Here is a 20,134-nt window from a genome sequence, read left to right as displayed (position 1 = left end):
CTTGTTTAGAAATTGCTATCATGGCTTTCTCATGGATTTTCTTTAGGACAAACCAGAAAACGTTTATTGGTGACTGATTTGACACAGACTCCTGGGCGGGGATGGCCCCCGCAGCCTCAGCAAGCAGGGAGCAGGTGTCCCTGAGGCCTATGAAGCCTGGTAGTGTCTTTGACCAGGTGCGGTGACCGGGAGGGAGGATGGTCCACTGTGGGGTTTGTGCGTTCTTTTTCTTCTTTTTCTTTTCTTTTTTTTTCAGAGGTTGGGTTTTTTATGTTAAGTCTGCTCATTTGGGCATTTTAGGGTAGAACTGTAATCATTAATCGTAAAGTACTTTGATTAAAATTAAAGAAATCATACTTGTCACCTTAGAAAGTTTAACACATTTTTTTCAAACAGGTATCATTATTTTGTTGTCTGGTTTAAGAAAAAAACCTCATAAGGGCTGAGTCTCCTTTGTCCAAACTGCTTGGGAACAGAGAAGTGTTTTGGATTTCTGGATTTTTTTTGGATTTTGGAATATTTGCATATATACGTGACGAGATGTCTTGGGGATGGGACCCGAGTCCAAGTGCAGAATCCGTTATGTTGCATATGCACCATATACACACAGCCCAAAGGTAATTTTACACAACACTTGTAATAGTTTCATGCGTGAACAGAGCTTTGACTGCTGCCCTTCCCGTGGGGTCAGGTGTGGAGTTTCCCGTGTGCTGTCATGTCCATGCTCAGGAGGTTTCATATTTAGGTTGGGAAAGCCCAACCTGAGTGTAAAAATTTAGATTCTTATAACCAGTAAGAAGCAATTTTTTAAACTATTTCTGAGAATTTTGGATTTACAGAATAGAGTTCTCGATAGAGTTCTTGTGATTTTTTTCTTTTTTTTTTTTTTTTGAGACGGAGTCTCACTCTGTCGCCCAGGCTGGAGTGCTGTGGCGCCATCTCAGCTCACTGCAAGCTCCGTCTCCTGGGTTCCCGCCATTCTCCCGCCTCAGCCTTCTGAGTAGCTGGGACTACAGGTGCCGCCACCTCGCCCGGCTAATTTTTTTTGGTATTTTTAGTACAGACGGAGTTTCACCGTGTTAGCCAGGATGGTCTCGATCTCCTGACTTCGTGATCCACCCGCCTCAGCCTCCCAGAGTGCTGGGATTACAGGCGTGAGCCACCACACCTGGCCTGTGATTTTTTGTAAATGACTCTTTCTCTCTTTCATCTTGTTTCTTCTGATTCTGACTTAGATGTGTCTGGGTTTCCTCCTGGGGGGCTGGTGGGAGGCTCTGTGTGAACTTGTGGGGGCCGGGAAGTGTCATGGTTCCTGGGGTTGGTGAGGGCAGAGGAGGTGCAGGGGCAGGGCCGCCTTGTCTCGCTCTCCTCGCAGGGTCAGGATCAGGGTTCCAGGACCCGGAGGAGCTCAGATTCTTGATGGTCACTGGCAGCCCACTCCATCCCCAAGGGCACAGAGCCCCGCACTGCACCATGTCGTGTCACCTCAGCACCGTGTCTCCTCAGCACCGTTCCTCTCCCGGGTGATCTGCACGCGCCCATCCTCCTCCCCAGGAAGAACTCCCTTCTGCTTCCCTCCAGGCTGCAGACCCTTCCCCCAAGTCTCCCTTCCGCTCCCTCCAGGCCGCAGACCTGTCCCTCCGAGTTTCCCTTCCCCTCCCTCCAGGCCGCAGACCTGTCCCTCCAAGTCTCCCTTCCGCCCCCTCCAGACTGCAGACCCGCCCCTCCAAGTCTCCCTTCCACTCCTCTCCAGGCTGCAGACCTGCCCCTCTGAGTTTCCCTTCCGCTCCCTCCAGACTGCAGACCTGCCCCTCCGAGTCTCCTTCCAGGATGCAGGCTGCAGACACGCCCCTCCAAGTCTCCCAGCGCAGCCCGCCATGGCATAGTGGGCATGGAGGATGTAGCTCCGCCTCGTTGCCACCTGCGGCCTGATCCTCGTGCCCTCTCAATGACATGGCTGGGCGTCTTGGTGGGCCATGGGGCATCCCGCCTGGAAAAGTCCCGTTGACAGATGCAGCTTGGGCGGCTGCCTCGTGTGTGTCCGTGGGGCAGGGTGTTCGGAGCAGCCCAGCTGGGAGGGGGGTGTGGGGTTGCAGGTACCTGGGGCGGATGCTGAGTGTCGGGCAGCCTCATGTCTGTGGGTGGGGTGGTTGGAGCAGCCCGGCTGGGACAGGAGTGTGGGACTGTGAGCACCTGGGGTGGGCGCTCAGTGCTGACTGGCCTCATGTCTGTGGGGAAGGGTGGTCGGAGCAGCCCAGCTGGGGCGGGAGTGTGGGGCCGCGGGCACCTGGGACAGGCGCTGAGAGCTGGGCGGCCTCTGGTCTCAGATTTCAGCACTTCTTCCATGGTTTCTGCCAGATGACCACTCTTTGGACAAATGAAACAGTTCGTGTTTATATAAAGCCAGAATATTACAGTAGTTTTGTTAGGAAAACGTAGTTGCGTCAGCCTCTCTCTAGATTGAGAATGGTGTAAAAGTTTTAGATTTTATAAGTTCTCTATCACAAATGTCAGAGGATCTCATATAAATGTGTATTTTGAGACAACTTTTACGTTCTCCCCGAGTCTCCTCTTTGAACCAGACATCCTCAGTGTTTTCAGCTGTTCCACGGGTGGCACGGGGCTGGTGAGGCATGGTGGCGTGTTGTTTTTTGCGTGTCGTTTTTGTGAGAGAGACCTACAGGTGGAAAGTCATTTGATGGACGAAGAAATGCCCTCAAGGAGTGAGGCCACCTGCCTACAAAGTTATGCGAGAGTTGGTGTAGTATTGGCACGAAAACTTAGATTTTAAAATTCGTACGGGAGGGCTCCTGTGATGAACCAAGCGATTTTGAAGTGTTCTTCCCTTCGTGTTTTGTAGGGCGGTGCTGGTGAGACTGGAAGGATGCAGCCACCCGGTTGTCATGAAAGGCCTGTGTGCTGAATGTGGCCAAGACCTCACCCAGTAAGTATCCAGAAGAGTGAGCTCTGCCTGCTGGGGCTCAAGGTGGCGGCCTCCCGGGAGGCCGAGAAGCTGTGCTAGGGACCCAGTGAGGCCCTTGGTTCCCAGTGGCAGATGCAGACACCTCCCTTGGGCCCCACGCGAGTCCCACTCAGTGGGTTTCCTTAGGAGGTGGTCCTTCCTGCTCTGCCGTCACCCCAGCCTCGTGCCATTCTCAGTTGTGGTCGTGGGGGTGCTGGAGGGCTGAGACCTGTCTGTTTTCTCCTGACTGTGAAGACGCAGGTTGCTGAGTATCTGGAGCAGCGTCTCCCTCAGGACAGCCTGGCTGGTCCCCCTGAGTGCCCCCATGCTGGGGGCTGCTTTACCTCTAGTGCCAAGTGGTTTCTTGGATTTATCACTTGGGCACTGGGAGGTACGGCAGCTACTTTTTCTGCATTTTCATGGTTGAGGGCCTGTTTCTGTTTCTGTGTGACTTTGCAGTTTGTTTTCATGAAGAACTGTGGCTCTGTGTGTTCACGACTGTGGCCATGAGCTCAGCATTTCCACCAGTTTTCCTGTCTGTCTTTAAACAGTGGAGAACGTTTCCACAGTTGCCAACAGAATTAAGTTCTGTGCTCAGATAGCAGCATGTGTCCTTTAAAACAGCAGCTGGAATCCCATCACTTAGAGCCCAGTGTGCATCTGTGCTCAGGGACTCAGCGGAAAGCCCTGAACCTGTCCTTGCACTCACAGGTTGCAGAGTAAGAATGGGAGGCAGCAGGTGCCACTGTCCACGGCGACCGTGTCCATGGTGCACAGCGTGCCGGAGTTGATGGTGAGCTCCGAGGTGAGCAGGGCGTCAGCGACTGTGTGTTGGGGAAGCGTGGTGCTCTGAGGAGGGCGGCTGCTGGGGGAGGGCGGCTGCAGAAGCACTGATGTGTGGTTGTCTTCGTTGTTACTGAAACAACCCTCGTCACACAGATGACTTATGGGGCTGCTGCCTTCCTGAAACAGGGACGGCTGCCCTTGGTTCTCCACAGACAAGTCCGCCTGCAAAAGCGACTCGGGGCCCTGAGGCTGCGTGACCTGCGTGTTCCGCAGCTGCGAACAGCCAGGCTCAGCCTGGGTTCCCTCGAGCCGAGTCCTAACTGGGGAGGGAAGTGACAGCTGCTTGTGGAGCTCAGGAGGTGGCCGTGCCGCCAAGGTGTGTGCCAGATGAGCCGGGAGGGCGAAGCGTCTATTGGGGCAGATAATGGCAAGGAGTCGGTGGCCAGGGTCGGGCGGGAGTCGGTGGCCAGGGCCGGGCGGGAGTCGGTGGCCAGGGTCGGGCGGGAGTCGGTGGCCAGGGCCGGGCGAGGGGCAGTGGCAGCACTTTGTTGGCTACAGGAGTGGCTGCTGCTGGTACCCGTGGGAGGCTGGCTCGGGAGAGTGGGCACACGCGGGGGTGGGTTGGGGGGTCCCAGGGCTGTTTGCCTTGTGCTGACAGGAGAGCCCATGGCGGGTATGTGGGGTGGAGAGAACGGGCAGGTGTTCGTGTGCCCAGTTAAGAGTGATTTGGGTTTTTATCTTCGAGTGTCTACGCCTCCTGTATGTATTTCAGGAGTTGCTGGGCTCTGTGGGTCAGCGGCTCCGGCACCTCCTGTGCTCGAGGCAGACGCCGTCTCCCCGACCTCACTTCACCCCGTGGGTGAAAATGCTCTGGGAGCCGAGAAAAACTAGTGTGTGATCTTACAGACTTTCAGGGCTGCACAGTTTTGTGAATAGGTAAAACACTTTGCAGTGTTATGATTTTGGTAAATTCGTGCTTTTAAATGATGGACACCAATTTCAGTCTGTCTTTTTACGGGAAAAACAAAATGCCAGATACAGGATTCTGGGTTTTCTGAATTACCAAGCTTTAAACGAATGTAAAATGTGTGCGTGTAAACCAAAGTCAGCAAGTTTGGGGGTGAAGGGAGGAGGAAGTGTACCCCTCATCCTTCCGGCACCTGCCAGCCCCTCTGTGCGTTTCCCTTCGGGGACGGGCACGGGAGGAGGTGCCGCCTGAGCGGGACCAGGATTTTGTTGTGAAGAGTGAGGGCCAGTTACAGTGAGAAAGGCAGCGTGGTGCGTCCTAGCACGTCACGTCCTGTGTCGCACGCTGGGCCCCGATGCCTGGGTGACTGGGCGCTTGTTAGCACCGCTCTGGGCCCCGCGTGGAGGGACACCCTGATGCGCTGTCGCCAGGCCCCCGGGTCTCTTCGAGGCACAGGAATAGGCTGAGCGTGAGAGGTTCTGAGCACATGGCCCTTGCCAGTCTCTGCCACCCAGCGTCTCCCTTCTCCCAGCCGGCTGACTTGGTTTCTTCGTTAATTTTGCAGCTCACTTTTATTGAGTGCTCCATACCATTGAAGTGGCTTTGATAGAAACAACCAGTTTCTCTTCCCCTCTGTTTTCATTGGCTCATGTATTTAACTGAATTATAAAATCGTGGTCACAAGCAAGGTTGCCGTGACCCAGTTGGTGACCCGGCCCTGGCTCTCGGCCTGTAGGGTGCGGGCCATGGGGAATGCCAGGGGCTGGAGAGGGACGCATTTATGTCATTTCCTGTTTCTTGATAAAATGGAGTTTTACCTTGGATGCAAACATACTGACTTTGTCATTTCTTGTTTCTGTTTAATTTAGCAAGCGGAGGAGCTGGGAAGAGAAGACCAGCAGCGACTGCATCGGAACCGGAAGCTGGTGCTCATGGTGGATCTGGACCAGACGCTGATCCACACAACCGAGCAGCACTGTCAGCAGATGTCGAATAAAGTGAGTGCGGCTGGCACCCCGGGTCCCGGAGCCGTGGGTCCTAGAACTTTGATTCAGAAGTGTGTTACCTTGTTTTTTAGATGATTTCCCACAGGTCAGCCTGGATTTCGAAAGCAGACTCTTGTTCTGGGTGTAGGCTGTGTGTCTGCTGGGCGGTTGGGTAGCATCTGCGGCCCCCGGGCAGACATCTTGGTGCCCACTGTGTCTCGCACTTCCTGCTGTTTGTGCGGGAGCCCTTTGTGTGCCCGCCCAGCAGGCTGTCGGAGAGGGCGGAAGCGTTCCGAGCCTGTGAGGATGGTGCAGTGGATGGTGTGAGACGTGTCCTGAGAATGGTGGTCTTGGTGGGGAGGACGTTGGTGTTGGATGCCTTTGTGTCGCTGGGATGTCAAGGGCAGGTGGTGGACCCCTGGGTTTGTGCTTGGGAGAGCTGGGCTGGAGGAAGAGGCTGGGAGGTGGTCAGTGTGCATTCTGCAGAGGAAATACAGGGAGAAACGAAGGATAAGGGCAGAACCCTGTTTAATGCACACAGAACCCTTCCTGCACCTCAGCTGTGTCCTCAGGATGGAGCCAGAGAAACTGAATTTCTAGACCAAAGGCTTTTTATATCTGTGCCCAGAGGCTTGTGTGGGCCTAGACGGTCGCCAGCAGGGAGGCCCTCACCAACACTGAGTTGTTTTTTAAATGTTTGCTGTTAAACAGATAGTATGGGGACTCTGGCGTTAGATCTGGGAGTTCAGGCGCCTGTCAGTTCAGACCTTTCCAGTTCCTGAAGCTTCCTGGGGATCTTGCAGGTCCCAATAGCAGACGCCCAGCAGGCAGGAGGGTGCACCGCAGAGCCAGGCGCCCTCCACTGCGGAATGGTGGGGCGTGGCACCGACAGCTGGGACAGATTGATGACAGTTACACCTAAGTCAAATTGGTGACAAGCTTCGTCTGAAAGAAGTTGGGTTAAGTTCGGCCCGGTACGTCAGCCTGGTGGCCAGGGTGATCTGCACAGATCCCCCAGGTGGCACGAACTCTCACGTTTTATGCTATTTGCAGAATGGAGAGCATCGAGTAACTGCCGTGCTGCACAGGAGTTTCCTTTAGGGCTGGAATTCAGGCCTCACCCACAAAACAGCTTCTATTTTTGGCTGTGTTAGTCATTTGTGGGTATCATGGCATGTTATATAGCAATATATTCTTCTATGCAGTATAAACTGTGACTAGATATTTTCAGTTTGCTTCATTCATATCCACTACTCACTAAGGTTTTTTTTAATGCCTATTTTCTGACAAACTAGGTATTTTGAAGGATGTAAGGACTTTATGAAAATACATTCTGCACACATACACCTTCGTGAGTTGTTGTGACTGTTCCCTGCTTTTATTGTGCCTGTGAGGTTGGGCACTGAGTGAGTTTTGTAGGCTCAGCTCATTTTATGGTGCTTCACGGATACTCTGTGTTCCCAGAGAGGAGGCTTGGGGCACCCAGCGAGCATGGCTGTGGGTGTCATTCTTCAGCAGCGTGTGTGCCACGCTCTGGAAATTCCCGTGTACTTCAGACTCCTCGGTAGTGTTCTGCTGTTACAGGGACCTGTAGTCAGTGGTCTTTGAGGTCACTGTTGTTATAGTTGCTTCATTAGTGTTCTGTCTGCTCTAGGGGATTGTGATCTGCGATCTTTGAGGTCACTGTTGTCATTGTTTTGGGGTGCCATGAAGCACACCCACATAAGACGGCAAGCATAATAGGTAGATGTGTGTGTCCTGACTGCTCCACCAACCGGCCATTCCCTGTCTCTGTCCCGGTGCTGAGGCCTCCCTGTTCCCCGAGGCACAACCGTATTGAAATTAGGCCAAAGTAATAACTCTACAGGGACCTGTAGGTGTTCAAATGAGAGGAAGGCTCACCAGTCTCTCACTTTAAATGAGAAGGTAGACGTGATCATGCTTAGTGAGGAAGGGCACGCCGAAAGCCGGGAAAGGCTGCAAGCTGGGCCTCTTGCACTCAACAGCCAAGGTGTGAATGCAAAGGAAAAGTTATTGAAGTAAACTAAAACTACCACTTCAGTGAACACACAAATGATAAGACAGTGAAACAGCCTTATTGCTGAGAAGGAGAAGGTTGTAGTGGTCTCAGTAGAAGATCAAACCAGCCTCAACATTCCCTTAAGCCAAAGCCTAATCCAGAACAAGGCGCTAACTGTCTTCAATTCTGTGAAGCCCGAGATGGGTGAGGAAGCTGCAGAAGAAAAGCTGGAAACCAGCGCAGGTTGGTTCATGAGGTTGAAGGAAAGAAGCCGTCTCAGTAACGTAAAAGTGAAGGTGAAGCAGCAGGTACTGATGGAGAAACTGTGGTAAGTTCCCCAGGAGATCGAGCTGAGATCATTGATGAAACTAAACACACTAAACAACAGATTTTCAGTGCGGACAAAACAGCCTTCTATTGGAAGAAGATGCCGTCTAGGACTTTCATAGCTAGAGAGAAGTCAGTGCCCGGCTTCAAAGGACAGGCTGACTCTTTCGTTGGAGACTGACTAATGCAGCTGCTGACTTTAAGTTGAAGCCAGTGCCCAGGTGCCATTCTGAAAATCCCAGGGCCCTTAAGAATGAGGCTAAATCTCCTCTGCCTGTGCTCCATCCATGAACACCAAAGCCTGGATGACAGCACCTGTGTTCACAGCGTGGTTTACCGACCATTCTAAGCTCGCTCTTGAGACCTGTTGCTCAGAAAGAGATTCTTTTCAGAAATATTCCTGCTCATCGACCATGCACCTGGTCACCCGAGAGCCCCGATGGAGACGTACAGGAGAAGAATGTTTTCATGCCTACTGACACCACATCCACCCTGCAACCTAGGGCTCAAGAAATGATTTCAACCTTCGAGTCTTATTATTTAAGAACTACATCTTCTAAGGCTGGAGCTGCCTTAGAGGGCAATTCCTCTGATGAGTCTGGGAAAATCAAACAAAAAGTCCTTCTGGAAAGGATTCACCGTTGTGAGTGCCCCCAGGAACATTTGTGATTCATGGGAGAAGGTCAGAGTATCAGCATCAACCAGGAGTTCAGGAGATGGTGATTCCAGCCCTCAGTTCGGAAGGTGTTGGTTCTCACCTTCATGGATGACTTCCAGGGTGTCAGGACCTCAGCGGAGGAAGGGGCTGCAGGCGTGGTGGAAATAGTGAGAGAATTAGGAGTGGAGCCTGAAGATGACTGAATTCTGGCAACCTCAGGATGAAACTCAAACAGATGAGGAGTTGCTTCTTACAGATGAGCAAAGAAAGTTTCTTGAAATGGAATCTGCTCCTGGAGAAGATGCTTTGAACATTGTCGAAATGACAACAAAGGATTTGGAAGATTCCATCAACTTAGTTGATAAACCAGTGGCAGGGTCTACGGCGATTGCCCCTAGTTTTGAAACAAGTTCTTCTGTGGGTAAAATGCTGTCAAACAGCATTGCATGCTACAGAGAAACCTTTTGTGAAAGGAAGAGTTGATTGATGGGACAAACTTCCTTGTCATCTTATTTCAAGAAACCGTCACAGCCACCCCCAGCCTTCAGTAAACACCCTCTGATCGGTCAGCAGCCGTCAGCATCGAGGTGAGACCGTACAGCAGCCAAAGAATTTGACTTGCTGAAGCCTCAGATGTTGTTAGCATTTTTTAATAATAAAATTATTTTTTATTTTTTTATTTTTTGAGACGGAGTCTCGCTCTGTTGCCCAGGCTGGAGTGCAGTGGCACAATCTCTATATCGTGCAGCCTCCACCTCCCGGGTTCAAGCCATTCTTGTGCTTCAGCCTCCCGAGTAGCTGGGACTACAGGTGTGCACCACCACACCCAGCTAATTTTTCTAATTTTAATGGAGATAGGGTTGCGCCATATTGGCCAGACTGGTTTCGAACTTCAGACCTCAAGTGATCCGCCTACCTCAGCCTCCCAAAGTGCTGGGAGTACAGGCGTGAGCCACTGCGCCCAACCATTTTTAATAATAAAGTTTGTTTTTTTTTTTTTTCTTTTTGAGACGGAGTCTCTCTCCGTCGCCCAGGCTGGAGTGCAATGGCCGGATCTCTGCTCACTGCAAGCTCTGCCTCCCGGGTTCACACCATTCTCCTGCCTCAGCCTCCCGAGTAGCTGGGACTACAGGCGCCTGCCACCTCGCCCGGCTAGTTTTTTGTATTAGTAGAGATGGGGTTTCACTGTGTTAGCCAGGATGGTCTCGATCTCCTGACCTCGTGATCCACCCACCTCGGCCTCCCAAAGTGCTGGGATTACAGGCTTGAGAATAAAGTATTTTTAAATTAAGCTAGGTACATTGTTCTTTTAGACATAAAGCTATTGCACATTTAATAAGCTACAGTAGAGTGTCAGCATGGATTATAGTTACTGGGAAACCAAAAATTTCCTGTGATTCTCAGTATCTCCAGCATAGGCCTGCTGAAGACCGTTGGGTCTGGTTATAATGTGGCTGTTTCTCAGTTGTGTGGTCTGGAAGGCGACAGTGTCCTGATGTCGTGGGGAAGGGGGTCTAAGCATGAACTGACTGTCCTCTGCCGCCTCAGTAGTGTTAGTGTACCCCACTCGACATCCAGAGGAGACCCTGAGGCTGGTGCCTGGCCGTACTCCTGGCCCTTCTGAAAGCAATTTCAGGGCTCAGAAGTGGTGCTGGCCCCACCTCCCGAAGCCTGGACAGCTGCTGGACTTGTTACTGTTGAGTAATGGGAAAGTTGTTACTGGAACGTCCCAGTCCTAAATCTTTAACAGAGTACCTTCTTCATGAGGGTCCTAATTAACTCAGAGCTAGAAAAATGTAACTGGGAAAGTTGTTACTAAAACTTTTCACTGGTAGATCTTTAACAGAGTAGCTTCTTTCCGAGGGTCCTAACTAACTTAGAGCTGGAAAAATGTAACTGAGCTTAATTAAAGCCATTAAGAGGAAATATTTTACTGAGAAATTAACAGGATTAAAAGGATCGAAGTGTAACTTCCTGAGGAAAGCAGTCTTATTTGCGTGTCGATCATATGTAGGCGAGTGAGTCGGTATTGCTCATTCCATCTGTCTACTAAATACGATTTAGAATACTTTCAGCTTCTGTGTTGTATATGTAAATGAAAGAAACTGTGTCTGAAAATCACCCGTGTGTTACACCAGGTTACCTGGGAATGTTGATTTCTTTTCTTCAGTAGCTCAGGAAAGCACTGTCAGCACGTGACGTGGGAGGAGGTCTGTTCAGAGCACCTGCAGTGGCATTGCTGTGTAACGTGTCAGCATTTGAAGAAACAAAGGCAGAAGTGACATCGGCATCGGTGGTTATCTCGTAGTTAGTATAGGTGGTTACTGTTGGCTGGTTATCGGGGTGGTTATCCTAGGCGGTCGTTGCAGGTAGGTAGCTAGCATGAGTAGTGAGTGTAGCTGTTATCGGTGGTTATGTGGTTATCATAGGTGGTTACTGTTGGCTGGTTATTGGGGATGGTTATGTGTGGTTGTCATAGGTGGTTACTGTTGGCTGGTTATTGGGGATGGTTATTGTGTGGTTATCATAGGTGGTTACTGTTGGCTGGTTATTGGGGATGGTTATTGTGTGGTTATCATAGGTGGTTACTGTTGGCTGGTTTTTGGGGATGGTTATTGTGTGGTTGTCATAGGTGGTTACCGTTGGCTGGTTATTGTGTGGTTATCGTAGGTGGTTACTGTTGGCTGGTTATTGGGGATGGTTATTGTGTGGTTGTCATAGGTGGTTACTGTTGGCTGGTTATTGGGGATGGTTATTGTGTGGTTGTCATAGGTGGTTACTGTTGGCTGGTTATTGGGGATGGTTATTGTGTGGTTATCATAGGTGGTTACTGTTGGCTGGTTATTGGGGATGGTTATTGTGTGGTTGTCATAGGTGGTTACTGTTGGCTGGTTATTGGGGATGGTTATTGTGTGGTTGTCATAGGTGGTTACTGTTGGCTGGTTATTGGGGATGGTTATTGTGTGGTTATCATAGGTGGTTACTGTTGGCTGGTTATTGGGGATGGTTATTGTGTGGTTATCATAGGTGGTTACCGTTGGCTGGTTATTGTGTGGTTATCGTAGGTGGTTACTGTTGGCTGGTTATTGGGGATGGTTATTGTGTGGTTGTCATAGGTGGTTACTGTTGGCTGGTTATTGGGGATGGTTATTGTGTGGTTGTCATAGGTGGTTACTGTTGGCTGGTTATTGGGGATGGTTATTGTGTGGTTATCATAGGTGGTTACTGTTGGCTGGTTATTGGGGATGGTTATTGTGTGGTTGTCATAGGTGGTTACTGTTGGCTGGTTATTGGGGATGGTTATTGTGTGGTTGTCATAGGTGGTTACTGTTGGCTGGTTATTGGGGATGGTTATTGTGTGGTTATCATAGGTGGTTACTGTTGGCTGGTTATTGGGGATGGTTATTGTGTGGTTATCATAGGTGGTTACTGTTGGCTGGTTATTGGGGATGGTTATTGTGTGGTTATCATAGGTGGTTACTGTTGGCTGGTTATTGGGGATGGTTATTGTGTGGTTATCATAGGTGGTTACCGTTGTCTGGTTATCAGGGATGGTTATCAGGGACGGGTTGTTGCAGGTAGGTAGCTAGCATGAGTAGTGAGTGTAGCTGTCATCGGTGGTTATGTGGTTATCATAGGTGGTTACTGTTGGCTGGTTATTGGGGATGGTTATTGTGTGGTTATCATAGGTGGTTACCGTTGGCTGGTTATTGTGTGGTTATCGTAGGTGGTTACTGTTGGCTGGTTATTGGGGATGGTTATTGTGTGGTTGTCATAGGTGGTTACTGTTGGCTGGTTATTGGGGATGGTTATTGTGTGGTTGTCATAGGTGGTTACTGTTGGCTGGTTATTGGGGATGGTTATTGTGTGGTTATCATAGGTGGTTACTGTTGGCTGGTTATTGGGGATGGTTATTGTGTGGTTGTCATAGGTGGTTACTGTTGGCTGGTTATTGGGGATGGTTATTGTGTGGTTATCATAGGTGGTTACTGTTGGCTGGTTATTGGGGATGGTTATTGTGTGGTTATCATAGGTGGTTACCGTTGTCTGGTTATCAGGGATGGTTATCAGGGACGGGTTGTTGCAGGTAGGTAGCTAGCATGAGTAGTGAGTGTAGCTGTCATCGGTGGTTATGTGGTTATCATAGGTGGTTACTGTTGGCTGGTTATTGGGGATGGTTATTGTGTGGTTATCATAGGTGGTTACCGTTGGCTGGTTATTGTGTGGTTATCGTAGGTGGTTACTGTTGGCTGGTTATTGGGGATGGTTATTGTGTGGTTGTCATAGGTGGTTACTGTTGGCTGGTTATTGGGGATGGTTATTGTGTGGTTATCATAGGTGGTTACTGTTGGCTGGTTATTGGGGATGGTTATTGTGTGGTTGTCATAGGTGGTTACTGTTGGCTGGTTATTGGGGATGGTTATTGTGTGGTTGTCATAGGTGGTTACTGTTGGCTGGTTATTGGGGATGGTTATTGTGTGGTTATCATAGGTGGTTACTGTTGGCTGGTTATTGGGGATGGTTATTGTGTGGTTGTCATAGGTGGTTACTGTTGGCTGGTTATTGGGGATGGTTATTGTGTGGTTGTCATAGGTGGTTACTGTTGGCTGGTTATTGGGGATGGTTATTGTGTGGTTATCATAGGTGGTTACTGTTGGCTGGTTATTGGGGATGGTTATTGTGTGGTTGTCATAGGTGGTTACTGTTGGCTGGTTATTGGGGATGGTTATTGTGTGGTTATCATAGGTGGTTACTGTTGGCTGGTTATTGGGGATGGTTATTGTGTGGTTGTCATAGGTGGTTACTGTTGGCTGGTTATTGGGGATGGTTATCAGGGACGGGTTGTTGCAGGTAGGTAGCTAGCATGAGTAGTGAGTGTAGCTGTCATCGGTGGTCATCATGTAGTTATCGTAGGCTGTTACTGTTAACGTGATTACCCAGGGTGGTGATCTTGGACAGTTGTTGCAGGTAGGTGGCTATCCTAGTAATCATGGGCAGCCGTTAATCACACGCGTCAAGGACATTCCCGCAGCTGAGAAGGCCGCACTCGCCACTCATACCGTGTGCATGGAAAGTACTTACACAGTGGGTTTTAAATGCCACAGGTAGCACCTTGCACCAGTTAGGGTCACGTCCTTATTTGGAGGGGCAGGTGGACATGCAACCTCTGTCCCACATGGAGGGATGGGCGCACGTGTGGTCCTCTGTCCCACGGGGAGGGGCGTGTACACACTGTCCCCTGTCCCACATGGAGGGGTGTATGCACACACGTGTCCTTTGTCCCATATGGAGGGGCATGTACACACACATGTCCCCTGTCCTACGTGGAGTGTACACACTCATATCCTCTGTCCCATGTGGAAGGCTGTGTACACATGCATGTCCTCTGTTCCATGTGGAGGGGCGTGTACACACATGTCCTCTGTGCGTGTGGAGAGGCATGTACACACGTGTGTCCTCTGTCCCATGTGGAGGGGCAGGCATATGCATGTCTTCAGAACGCCTGCCTCGGACACGTGTGTCTTCAGGACGCCTGTCTCAGGCACGCGGGTTGTGGGGGCCGCTGGGGCTTCTCAGACCTTTTCTCCTGACTGTTGCTGCCATTCTTTTCAGGGCATCTTTCACTTCCAGCTGGGCCGGGGTGAGCCCATGTTGCACACGCGCCTGCGTCCGCACTGCAAGGACTTCCTGGAGAAGATCGCCAAGCTGTACGAGCTGCACGTCTTCACCTTCGGCAGCCGGCTGTACGCACACACCATCGCAGGTCAGTCCACCGCAGCCGAAGGGGCCGCGTGAACCGTGGGTTTCTTTCCTGTTTTCGGTGATGGTTTCTTAAAGATGAAGAAAGAAAAGAAGCTCTCCTGCAACTCAGTTGTGGTCTTAGAGTTGGCCGTTGTGCAGGGGGTTGTGAGAGGTCAGGGAATTCTGCCACCGCTCTGGCCGGGCGCAGTACTGGGTGGGGCACTTTGGGAGTGTGTCAGGACAACGTGGGCACGTGGAACCACCTTCTGTGAGATACTCTGACAGACACCTTCTTAATCAGTTCACAGGGACTTCAGGCCAGGCTACTTGTGTGTGCTCGTGCCGGGTGCTCTCACTGCACACAGCGTGACCATCCCCCACCTGCACATGGCTACCCTTAGGATTTAGCGTTTGCTTCTGTCTCCCTGGGTGATAGCGTGAGTGCCAGTCTGCACCAGCAGGATGAAGCAAGGGGACAGTGCCACGGGACGGTGACTGTCCCATGTGTATGATGCGAGGGGACAATGCCACAGGATGGTGACCGTCTGTTCCACGTGGACAAAGTGAGGGGACGATGACACGGGACGGTGACCATCTGTCCCACGTGGACGAAGCGAGGGGACGATGACATGGGACAGTGACCGTCTGTCCCACGTGGACGAAGCGAGGGGACAACGACGCGAGATGGTGACCGTCTGTCCCACGTGGATGAAGCGAGGGGACGACGTGGGACGGTGACCATCTGTCCCACGTGGATGAAGCGAGGGGACGATGACATGGGATGGTGACCGTCTGTCCCACGTGGACGAAGCGAGGGGACAACGACGCGGGACGGTGACCGTCTGTCCCACGTGGACGAAGCGAGGGGACGACGTGGGACGGTGACCGTCTGTCCCACGTGGACGAAGCGAGGGGACGACGTGGGACGGTGACCGTCTGTCCCACGTGGACGTGGGCCCGAGTGGCAGTGTGGGCTCCTCCGTGCCGGCTCCAGAGGTTTAGATTGAGTGTTTTAAAATTCAAAGGTCTTTCCGGGTTGGTCTTAGTCTTTTTGTTGTTGGTGGGGAAATGAATTTTGAATCCTCCTTTAATATTTAGTGCCTTTCTAGGAATTTTGATCATGACCTTTAATTCCTCTTGTAATTGAAATTGGAAACATTCACTGGTAACACTCTGGCTGCTGCATGGCTGCCTGAGATCGATGGTGCGAAGACAGGTAATTATGCACAAGGGTGATACTGCTCACGTCCGCAAGCCAGGAAAGAAATAGCCTGCTGGCCAGGCGCGGTGGCTCACACCTGTAATCCCAGCACTTTGGGAGGCCGAGGCGGGCGGATCATGAGGTCAGGAGATCGAGACCATCCTGGCTAATACGGTGAAACCCCGTTTCTACTAAAAATACAAAAAATTAGCCAGGCGTGGTGGCGGGCGCCTGTGGTCCCAGCTACTCGGGAGGCTGAGGCAGGAGAATGGCGTGAACCCAGGAGGCGGAGCTTGCAGTGAGCCGAGATCGCGGCACTGCACTCCAGCCTGGGCGACAGAGCAGACTCTGTCTCAAAAAAAAAGAAAAAAAAACACCTGCTATGATTTGGGGTTTTACAGCCCCCAAGTCTATATGTTAAAACCCAGTCCCAAGGCGAGGGTATCAGGAGGGGTGTGGAAGGCAGTGAGGTCATGAGGACTCCATCCTCCTGAGTGGAATCAGGGCCCTTACCCAGGCGGGTTCTGGGAGCTGCGGGAGGTGCAGCAAGCCAGTGCCCACTGACCTGCAGCCACGGTGCTGGCGCCTTGGTCGGACGCTGCCTCCAGAACTGTGAGGAAGGGACGCCCGTTCCTGAGTCACCCACGCTGCGGAGTTTCTTCAGAGCAGCCCAGGCCGACTAAGCTGCCTTAGTCGACTTCCACTATGTGGAAATAGACCGCCGACTCCCTGTGTGTGTTCCAGCCCCGACTCCCTGTGTGTGTTCCAGCCCTGGACTGTGCCTTCGCAGCCAGTACCAGGCACCTCCCAGGGGCCAACCTGTAAGTCACACACTGCAGTGCCGTGACGCCCACGCAGACCAGACGCCCGAGGGGGCGTCACGTTCACAATAACAAATGTCAGGGAGAGACTAAAGACCAGAGAAGTCTTCCTCACGGTCGTCATATCCATGGCTGTCCCCTATTCTCTGTTTTTTTTTTGTATATAATTTTGCCGAGTTTGTCTTAATATGTGCACAAGTTTACGTACTGTTCTTTTTTTTTTTTTTTTTTTTTGAGACGGAGTCTTGCTCTGTCGCCCCGGGCTGGAGTGCAGTGGCCGGATCTCAGCTCACTGCAAGCTCCGCCTCCCGGGTTTACGCCATTCTCCTGCCTCAGCCTCCCGAGTAGCTGGGACTACAGGCGCCCGCCACCTCACCCGGCTAGTTTTTTGTATTTTTTGGTAGAGACGGGGTTTCACCGTGTTAGCCAGGATGGTCTCGATCTCCTGACCTCGTGATCCACCCGTCTCGGCCTCCCAAAGTGCTGGGATTACAGGCATGAGCCACCGCGCCCGGCTTGTTCTTTTCACATAGGATTTCATCACCAAGAATTCATCCAACCCTTTGTTATAAATCTTCATCATTTTATGTGAGTTTTTCCCTCCTCTATGGACTGGATCCTCTGGGTGAGTTCCTGAAACCCAGATTGTTCAGTGGGGAAGTGAACAATCCTGGTGCCCCAGGACTGTGAGCACCGTGCGCTGCATGGCCTGCTCCCTGGGAGGTGACGCATTTGCCTCCTGCCTCCCGCCTCCCACACAGGGTGCTCACCAGCGGGCACAGCCTGGCGACCTGCAAGTCTGATTCTGGAAGGTAGCAGGCAGTCCAGGATGCACCGGTGATTTTTCCTCCTTCTCCTGTCCCATCTTCCATCTGTGTATCCAGTGCCCATACAAATGTTTCTTATTTGGGGCATCCTTCTCCAGGTCTCTCTCTTTAAAGTTGGGGTTATGTAGGTTGGCTGTCGCACACGTCTTGCTTATCCTTTTCTGAGGGATGTCAACGTTTGTTGGTCAGAGCACACAAGCCCCAGTGAGGATGAGTATGGGGAAGGCTCGGGTCTGTTTAAATGCTTGGCTGGAAGGGATTTGGGTTAAAAGCAGAGGGGTCCCAGGTTTTAGCTGGGCCACACCCTTACCACCCTTCACACCGACAGGCAGGGTGTGGGACACTACAGTCCGATTCCACATTCATGAGGTCTCGTGTGGTGAAAGATGAAGCAGGTGAAGAGAATGCCATGTTTCTTTATCAGCCTGAAAGCTGGAGGGAGCCTGGCAGCTGCTTGCAAATTCCGTAGAACATCCATACTGACATCTGCAGGCCCCTGAGCGGCGTGGACAGCAGAGCAAGGGAGCCTGCTGGTGGGTGTGTGGCTGCGGAGGGCCTCGAGCGTGGGTCCTGCTGCAGGGAGATCTGCTAGGTTTGCTGGCATCACCGGGCCCTGTCTGGCGCCTTCTGCGTTTCAAGCTCTGCTTTCTACGTGAAAGTCCAGTATTGCAGTATGTCCAAGGGATGTGGGCGGAAACCAGACGAAGACATCACAAGAAAACTGCAGACCAGTATCCCTTTGAACATGGATGCAGAGATTCTCAGCAGAACACGGGCCCTCGAGCCCAGCAACGTGGGAGGAGGACTGCATCCAGGCTGCGGTTCAGGAAGGCCCAGCTTTGCTTCGTTGTGGCTGGCGGGATCTGTAGAAATGACCTGGGTCAGCTTTTCTGCAAGTGAGAAAGTGAGGTCCGGACTGAAGCCTGAGGTGGCTGCTGAGCTTCCGCCTTTGATGCTTTTCATTTTGAAAGTGACCGTGTTGATAGCATGTGCGCTTTCAGTATGACTAGGACAGAAATGTTGAGTGTTTGGGATGCGTGTCTTTTATGTGATTGTAGAGACGCTAATAATTCTATTAACAGACTTTAGATTTAGCAACTTCGTGGCCTCAGTGATCATCTAGAAGTTACGTGTCTATATATAGTAAGAAACAATTGCGTTTATTTCTCCTTTAAGTCCAGGTATCTTTTTGTTACTGAAATACTAGCAAACCAGTGACATCAAGGAAGGGAAAGCTCCTGGCAGTGCTGCATTTGAAACGTTTGGAGGTGGTGATGCTTCAGCCAGGAGGCAGGTTCATCTTCCCAGAAGATCTTACGGACCCCAGAGTGCATTGTGCATAGTGCCGCGGGGCTACAGGGTAACTGAGGTGGTGCCCAGAGCAGCTCTTCTGTTTTAACTGTCATGTGTATGTTTCAGCCTGTATCGAAAACAGCCAGCGTGTTTCTCGCGTTTGTGATCTCAGAGGCTGAGCCCAGCAGGGACGGATGCAGCGGGTAGTTGATTAAAAGCCAGCGTGAAAACAATAGTGATTGTGCGGAGTGCAGTCAGGGCACGTTCACATCCCAGAAGTGGACCCCGGGTGCCACGCAGAGATGTGGAGCCGGGCGTTGTGGGCCGGGCGTTGTGGGTGCGTTTGGATCTGGAAGTGGACCCCGTGTGCCACGCGGAGATGTGGAGCCAGGCGTTGTGGGTGTGTTTGGATCTGGAAGTGGACCCCGTGTGCCACGCGGAGATGTGGAGCCAGGCGTTGTGGGTGTGTTTGGATCTGGAAGTGGACCCTGTGTGCCACGCGGAGATGTGGAGCCGGGCATTGTGGGTGCGTTCGGATCTGGAAGTGGACCCCGGGTGTCACACAGGGGTGTGGAGCCAGGCGTTGTGGGTGTGTTCGGATCTGGAAGTGGACCCCGGGTGCCACGCAGAGATGTGGAGCCGGGCATTGTGGGTGCGTTCAGATCTGGAAGTGGACCCCGGGTGCCACGCAGAGATGTGGAGCCAGGCGTTGTGGGTGCGTTCAGATCTGGAAGTGGACCCCGGGTGTCATGCGGAGATGTGGAGCCAGGCGTTGTGGGTGCGTTCGGATCTGGAAGTGGACCCCGGGTGTCACACAGGGGTGTGGAGCCAGGCGTTGTGGGTGTGTTCGGATCTGGAAGTGGACCCCGGGTGCCACGCAGAGATGTGGAGCCGGGCATTGTGGGTGCGTTCAGATCTGGAAGTGGACCCCGGGTGCCACGCAGAGATGTGGAGCCAGGCGTTGTGGGTGCGTTCAGATCTGGAAGTGGACCCCGGGTGTCATGCGGAGATGTGGAGCCAGGCGTTGTGGGTGTGTTCGGATCTGGAAGTGGACCCCGGGTGTCACACAGGGGCGTGGAGCCAGGTGCTCCAGTGAGTCTTAAGTCTTGAGAGGATGTGGGCTGCGTGGTTGGAGTTTGGGTTCACAGTGCTTCTGAGGTGTCTGGTCTACCTCCTGTGCTTCATGCAGAGCTGACGGTTGTGCAGGGGGCCTGTGTGCCATGATGAGACCACAGACCCAGCTCTCGACTCTGGACTGGCTCACTCTTCTGCAATCTAGTCTCCGTTCTGTTCCATGGCACCTGCACGTGTCATGCCAGGTAGAGGTTGTGTGTTAATGTGTTCAGTTTTCTTATAATTTCAGCCTCTTGGGAGGGTAATAATTGTGTTGTATTCATTCCTATACCTTATATTCCTGGCAAAATTCCCAGTAATGTTAAACTCAGTAAATGTTAAATGAACAAACACTCTTAAACACGTTATCTACGTGCCATGGAATACCTGTCTCTTGAGGTATGTCCAAATTTATGGCTTCAGCCACTCAT

General features: G+C 51.8%; 1 protein-coding gene across 4 annotated transcripts in view; it reads left to right on the top strand.

Moving 5' to 3' along the window:
* CTDP1 (CTD phosphatase subunit 1) overlaps positions 1-20,134 on the top strand; it is a 74,097-nt gene that overhangs the window by 9,344 nt on the left and 44,619 nt on the right. For all 4 annotated transcript variants that reach the window (XM_008013717.3, XM_008013719.3, XM_008013715.3 and 1 more), the window contains exons 2-5: positions 2,861-2,944; positions 3,674-3,767; positions 5,585-5,713; positions 14,320-14,470. In XM_008013717.3, the coding sequence (XP_008011908.2) occupies positions 2,861-2,944; positions 3,674-3,767; positions 5,585-5,713; positions 14,320-14,470 (458 nt within the window). The remainder of the gene's footprint in view (positions 1-2,860; positions 2,945-3,673; positions 3,768-5,584; positions 5,714-14,319; positions 14,471-20,134) is intronic.

Source organism: Chlorocebus sabaeus, chromosome 18 (assembly GCF_047675955.1).
Source record: "Chlorocebus sabaeus isolate Y175 chromosome 18, mChlSab1.0.hap1, whole genome shotgun sequence".
Lineage (NCBI taxonomy): Eukaryota > Metazoa > Chordata > Mammalia > Primates > Cercopithecidae > Chlorocebus > Chlorocebus sabaeus.
The sequence above is the reverse complement of the archived record's forward strand: the minus strand, read 5'-3'. Positions and strand labels throughout refer to the sequence as shown.